We start from the raw sequence: 7,549 nt of genomic DNA, 5'->3' as shown, positions 1-7,549 counted from the left end.
GGTATTCGTGAACTGGCTCCGCCGTTTCGTTGCCTTAAAGATGTTTTAAAAAACCTAGCGTGATTTCTACTGTATAAATTACCCAACCGATTTTATTTATATTTTTGAATTATAACACTACTTTATTATGTAAAAAAAAAAATTCGGACTTTATGCTACCAAATGCTATTATTGTGTGAAAATTCTCAATTTTATTTTTTACATTTTTAACTTTATAATGCTATAACTTATTGAAAAGTGTATTGATCAATATAATTTTTTTATGGGAAATACTATTTTTTAATAATCCCTTTTTCATTCGACATACTTTATCTTAATTAGGATATTAATAAGGAACTAGCAGTTTATGAAGCTTTTGGAATAATCCACCAATTTTTTAAAATTAAACACTATCTAAAGATTTGCATCGAAGCGTTTTTTTTTTATAGTGATTTTAATCACTGTCAGATATCATTATACTTGATCCAACTATGCCATGTCACCATTGTGCCGCGACCCCCCTATGCTGGGTTTTTTAATGATTTATTTAGTAGTTTAATGAATAACTGATTGTATTTGACTCTCATACGAAAAGAGTACAGTAACATTGTTATACTTTTAATAGTTATTTTTATAATTGAAACTTATACAATTATTTTACAATGAAAACCGAGAAAGTTGATTTGTAATTTAGGACCAATAACTTAAACTATTGAGTTATCGCTAAGGAAATGATCATAATATGATCATTTCCATAATATTATTATCAATAATTACACATGGTTTAAGGTGCAGTTGAGTAAATTATAAAGATAAAATAAATTTAAATGACGTAATGAAAACTTAAAGTTTTCAATGTTCTTCACATAAAAACATATATTGCGTATAATATACTTATAATAATAAATAAAAACTGAATTTAGTTGTTCAAAATAATTATAATAAATTGAAGACTGCACTATATTAATACCTTTATAAGTGTAGATTGTGTTTCTGGAATATTATTCTCTTCCTGTGAAATTTTTCAAAATTACTATGTTTAATGTATACTCACTTTGCTAATATATTAGTAGTTATAGACATTTATTGGTTAATTAATTTACAGATCTAAAAACTATTTAGTTAGGAGAAATTAATTGATCAATTATAAAACATCATTTTGCTTATCAATACCTTTATAAGTGTAGATTGTGTTTCTGGTGTATTATTGTCTTCCTGTAAAATTTTTCAAAATTACTATTTTTAATATGTACTCACTTAATTAATATATTAATAGTTATAAAAATTTTATTTTTTAAATAATACAGATTATAATTTATCAATTATAAATCAATCATTTTGTATATCTATACCTTTATAAGTGTAGATTGTGTTTCTGGTATATTATTCACTTCCTGTAACATTTTTTCACAATTACTATATTTAATAATTAATCATTTCACTAATATATCAATCATTATAAGAATTTATTAATTAATTAACAGTCCGTGTTATGATTTATTTAACGTTATTTTATTTCAATGGAATATATTGTATTAGTGTTCCGTTTATGAGAAGAAAATATCACAAATAAACAAATAATCTTTATTTATGTTTTATGAGTGTCAAAAATTATCAAGTTGTTTGGTAAAATTAATCAATGATGTCTTTTAATATAATTCTGCTAAATATGTGTTTTTGATATCACATTAAATAATATACGACTTCAATATCTGTCCTGATCACTGATAATATAAACGAACCCGCTGTTATTATTTCACTTCATTGACTTACAACACTGTCAAAAGTCTTTTAAATTAGAATTTTAATACATTACATGTGTAGTAGGTGAAATCACATCGGTTTTGTCACTTAAATTGATCTAAACATAAAATATTTCGAATTGGTAAAATAATTCTTCGTTTTCCCAAACTACATTTTACTTAATATTTATTTTATTGCAAAAAGTTATTAAGATAATCAAGTTGAAAACTTAATATGATTAAAGTAATCTCACCTTATTAATGGAGTCTGTCAACGTTTCATCGTTACTAATTTTAACCTAGAGAAATACAAATAATAAACAAACATTTGAGTTTTAATATATAATGCTGTTGAAAATTATAACGAAAATTTCTTGAATTGAGTAATCTTATGATTATCATTGATTATTTATTATTTGATACATTTAGGAAGATATTTTTTATTGGAAATATTTATATAAATAATCAATTATCCACATAACTAATTTTTATGAGCTGTGAATCCCCCCCCAGATCCTGTGGTCTTCAAGCACATATAGAGCGATAAACCATTGTCTGTAAAAGTAAGCTACTGATTAGGGTAAAAGTACCCAACTGCGTTGGACAAAATATGTGTTGTGCAAAAAAAGTATTACTTCAGAAGCACTTTTTTTCAATACGAAGCTGAGAAGGTATTGGTTTTACTATGATGTGTTTTTTTTTTGTCAAAAGATAATACGTCATAAGATCACAAATCGTGTCTAGTAAAAACAGTACCCTCAAAAATTGAAAAAAATTCCCTCGTTCCCGTAAATGGGGGGCACCTCCAAAAAAATTACAAATTTAAAAATTGCTAATTTTCGAAATTTTTTCAATTTTTTTTTTTTTTTGCTCCGAAGCAAATCTTTAGATAGTGTTTAATTAAAAAAAAATGATGGATTAATCCAAAAGCTACGTGATCTGTTATTTCCTTATTAGTATCCTGAATGAAAAAGGGATTATTAAAAAATATTATTTCTCATAAAATAATAGTGTTGATCCATACATTTTTCAATAAGTTATGCATTATAAAGTTAAAAATGTAAAAAATAAAATCGAGAATTTTCACACAAAAATAGCATTTGGTAGCCATTTTTACCGTAAAGACAAAACAAAGTCCGAAATTTTTTTATTTTCATAATAGAGTACATTATTTTAGCTTTAATTTAATATATATATATATATATAAATAAAAGACTTTCCGGAACACTTCAAAAGTTAAGTTGAAAAAGTCAATTTTCTGTGAAAAAGTAATCATTTTGAATTCCCCACTGTAGGCAGGTAAAGGGTTAGATTTATAAAAAAAATCACGCATCTATAAAAAAAAATTATATTGTTTAGTTATTTTTAAGAAAGTTATGTCAGTTTTAAGAAAAAAAAAATTGAAAAAATGTCCAAAATAAGCGATTTTTGAATTTGTAATTTTTTTGGAGATTTCGACCATTTATGAAGAACGAGGGAATTTTTTTCAATTTTTGAGGTGAATTTTTTCGGATAGATACAGTTTGTGATTTTTTAACGTATCGTTGAAAGAAATTGGTTTGGTGAGAGCTGAGAAAAAGTGGTAACAGACAAAAAAAACACATCATATTAAAACCAATACCTTCTCAGCTTCGCATCGAAGCTAAAAAATTGTACAGTATAGGTGTATGTTTAATACTATTCATAATAAACATATGCATGCGCAGCAGATACTCGTTCCGTTACGCGAACGACAATTTTTTCCCCGTGCAAAACATATAACCAAAGAAGTAGTCACTTCAAAAAATATTAACCATTAATTATTTTTAATAATACTCTTAAAATTATATCAAAAATCCCTTAAGTTGATTAATTTTAGGACTATCATTAATCAGTCCTACGTAATTAATCGAGAGTTATATCCTTAGTATAATCAAGTTGAAAATTTAATAGGTTTAGACTAATTTAAGTATTATTTGATTATATCAAATTTTCATAATTACTAAAATTAACCTAAAAAATAGAAATAATAATCAAATATTTTAACAGTTGAGCAATTTCATGACTGTTATTAATCAATGACTATTTGTCGTGCTTTTTTTATTATTATAAGACGTAACAAGCTATTTTATTTAATGTAAATATTACTCGACAATGTGACGTTATCGATATAATTAATTTCATCATAATTTAATGGGAAACCAGATATATTTTTAGGAGGGAGACATTACAGGATTTTATTACATTTGAACACATTTTTTGTGCTGATTAGGTTTGATAGTAATTAATTTAAGTTTTAATATTGTTGATTTGAATTTCAGTAAAAATAATAATTTACTAACACTTGTTTTTATACAGCAATTAACATATCTAACTAATCATTCTTTAACTATTGATTGAATCAGCATTTCGTTATGTATATATATATTTTTATTGTACGATTTTGTACGTGATAAAATAGTATCCACTTATTTTTAAAGTGAAAATTTCTTTGAGAGATATTTCTTAGGAGTAAACGGGTGAAACGATTTAGTGACACTGACAATTATAATCAAGTATATACATATGTTCTATATGTATACAAGTAAAAACGTGATGAAGTGTAACATGTAAAAATGAATAAAATATAGATTCTATAAAAAATATATTATACTTATTTATCCTACACCGATATGTAATATCTTCCATTTTTAAGTTTAATTTAAACCAATAATCAATATTTATAAAAGAAGTTCTTACTTCTCTCTATTGTCCCAAGACGGTTTTATAATTGTATATTTTGTAATTGTTCGATAGTAACTAGTAGATCTAACTACTTGTTATGACTGCAACCAGCGCTTATTATGTATGATTATAAATAATCAATGAAATTATTCATTAAGAATGAATAATATAATTCTTAATAACTTACATACATTTCGGGGAAATAATTTTTGTATTGTTATGAAAAGTAGTGAATCTCTTTTATGCGATTTAATATGAATTACATTTTAAGGTATAGCTTACAAATTAAAAATTAGTATCATTAATAATTTTACCTCAGCAGATTTTGATGAAGATGCGACATCTTTGCCATGTTTTTTTTTTCCGGCCAATGCTGACATAATACATATAAATATACACATTAATAATAGTATATTATGATAACGCATTTTTCAAATTTTATTTTTAAAAGTTTTAAAATGTTAAATTAAACTATCAAAGTAGAAATATATTGTGGGTAAATAAAATATTATTTATAATGATATCGATTATATAGAAAAAAATTTTTTTTGTTAATATTTTAAAAATAATTTAAAACTTGTTAATTATAAATTTATATTTACTTCATATTTGAATTACTGACATAAATTTACAGAAAATATTTGAAAAAATGTTACAATTTTTCGCAAAAATATTGCTTGAAATGTAAAAGTGTTTGGTAGAGTGAGTTCATAAATTATTCTTAAACAAAATACTTCGGTCTATCAACAAACATAAATCAATAAAATAAATAAACTATACATTTAATTTTTTTTATCGATTATTCTCAAAATAAAAAAGAATATTTTAAACAAATTTCATAGTTATATAGTTAATAATTTACTTAACTTTAATTTAGAGAATGTATTTGTGTTTAAGAAGGTAAACCTGTCTCTTAAATGATTAACAAAACAAAGCTGATTTACTTAATTTTAAACATAGTAACACTAGTTTACATTTACTTTCAAAAAAAAAATTTCATTACTTAAATTCGATTTTTTCTATCTCCTCTAATTTATGAAGTTATTAATAATTAGTAAAAACGAGTATTATGAACGAAATCATGTGTAAAACTAAGCCTAAAATAATATTCAATATATTTATACATATTACTATATCACAGAATATAGAATATAACTACAAGGAATATAATTTTTTGAATGTTTCAATTATAGCAATTATTTAACCACTAGTTACATAAAAGTGATTACTATAATTTTTAATGAACTTATTTATTTAAATATTAATACAAAATAATAATGTTTTTAATGATATGTTGAGCTTTTCTCATGAATTTACTGTAAATAGTAAATTAATAGTATGTTCCTGGTCACATAATAAACTAAACGATTCGATTTTTTAAATTTTCATAAAAATTTCAATTTAATGATATATATATATATATTAAACTTATATGTTTCGCTAAAAAAAAAATTTAAATACAGCAAAAAATGAAGATCCTAGACATAGAAATATATGGTTCATTGATCTATTTGCTGTAGCAAATAATGAAAATAACAATTTAAGTATGAACGAAAAAAAAAGCCTTATTGATTTATCATCAGACTCTTCTCTTGAAGCTAAATTCATAAATACATTTTACTATATTCTCTTTTTGAATTTTCCTGATTTTAATAATAACATTTTTAATATATTTTTGTTGACTTGATACCTCGGTGATTCACGATTGTAATTTTATATGATCAATCCTGATATATTTAAAAATAGATAACCAGTTTAAATGCTGTTTAAATATTACAGTCATATTTCATGTCACACTTGTCATATTACATGAAGTAATTGATACAAAAGTCACTATGAGTAACATGATAAAATGAAAATCCTATGTATAATAAAGATAACTGTCTATGGACAATTATATACTTTCATTAGTACTAAACAAAAACAATAATTTAAAAAATAGTTGCTTTCAATGGTATGTATGTAGTATTTTATTTTCGTGCAGAATAAATGCAAAAAATTAAAATTAAATGTTGAACATTACGTAGTTTGTGGAATATCCATAATACGCAAATTGTAAATCTTGTTCCACTAGTAGCATTAAAATTATTTCTGCATCATAAAATTTTTACCAGACATTTTAATTTACTAAACGTAAGTACTAATTAAAAAATATTCAGTCACTTTTGTGTAGAGTTGATTAAGTTGGCTTATGCGTCAAGACCGTAAAACGATACAAAAAAAATTATAAATCGATTCAAATATGATATAGGTTAAAATGGCATTAATAAAAGTTTCTAAAAAGAAAAAAAAATTTTTTTGACGTTCAAATTTTGCTATCAAAATTTAAAATACTGCAAAATTTAAAAATTTAAATCAAAATTTCTAAGTTAAAAAAAAATCAAAATTAATAAACTTAATAATGAAATCGAAGTATTATTATATAATAAGTAAAACAGTGCTAGTTCCACAGTAATAACTTATTTGGATGTTATAAAATCTAGTAAAAAAGGTCTTTTTTCATGTTTTTTAATTATAATAAATGCGCTATCGGGTAAAAACAAAAACTATTTTTGTTGTCAATGATATTTAAGAAGCCTATGATAAAAATGTCAAAAATTTCTGTACTATAGCAGCACAAACATTAGGTGGTTTCACATGGAATGACCCAGCTTAGATAATTATCATGGAAACAGTTACATATTTATAACTAATATTTAATAAGAAATTATTTGGTTTTTTCTGTCCTTTTCTAAAATCATATTGTAATATTATTTTAAAATCTACTCTATAAAATCGCTATCTTTTTTTATATTTTCATTAATATAGTTTATTTTCCTTTTTTAATTAATTAAAAAAATATGGCAAGTTATATTATTTGCATAGTTGTAAAGTTTAAAAATTATTCGTGACTCTCTATATTTAACGCAAAATAGTATAATTTACTACAAATTAAAAAAAATTAACCCGAAGACTTGTCTTCTATAGTGTGATTTATTAAAAACACTAAAAATAAATAATATTTCTATATTTTTTTAACTTAAAGTAAGAATTTAGAATTTAGAACAGTTACATACTTATATATGTTTTAACAACTTTTTTAATTTTTTTCGTAAATTTGATTTTTTTTTCCTTTTTTTAATAAA

At 23.2% G+C, this 7,549-nt stretch overlaps 1 protein-coding gene across 6 annotated transcripts in view; it reads right to left on the bottom strand.

The window, feature by feature from the left end:
* The window catches only part of LOC126897506 (uncharacterized), a 47,848-nt gene extending 42,916 nt beyond the window's left edge, over positions 1 to 4,932 (bottom strand). For 2 of the 6 annotated variants that reach the window (XM_050671169.1, XM_050671172.1), the window contains exons 1-2: positions 4,739 to 4,927; positions 1,976 to 2,020 (exon numbers count right to left, since the gene is read on the bottom strand). In XM_050671169.1, the coding sequence (XP_050527126.1) occupies positions 1,976 to 2,020; positions 4,739 to 4,852 (159 nt within the window). In that variant the 5' untranslated portion in view covers positions 4,853 to 4,927. Of the gene's footprint in view, positions 1 to 1,152; positions 1,195 to 1,331; positions 1,374 to 1,795; positions 1,841 to 1,975; positions 2,021 to 4,738 lie in introns of all 6 variants that reach the window. The other 4 variants (XM_050671168.1, XM_050671173.1, XM_050671174.1 and 1 more) reach the window with 4 other exon arrangements.
* Positions 4,933 to 7,549: the final 2,617 nt, after the last annotated feature.

This window comes from Daktulosphaira vitifoliae, unplaced genomic scaffold (genome assembly GCF_025091365.1).
Source record: "Daktulosphaira vitifoliae isolate Bord-2020 unplaced genomic scaffold, ASM2509136v1 Scaffold_2, whole genome shotgun sequence".
Lineage (NCBI taxonomy): Eukaryota > Metazoa > Arthropoda > Insecta > Hemiptera > Phylloxeridae > Daktulosphaira > Daktulosphaira vitifoliae.
This window is presented reverse-complemented; position numbering and strand designations above follow the sequence as displayed.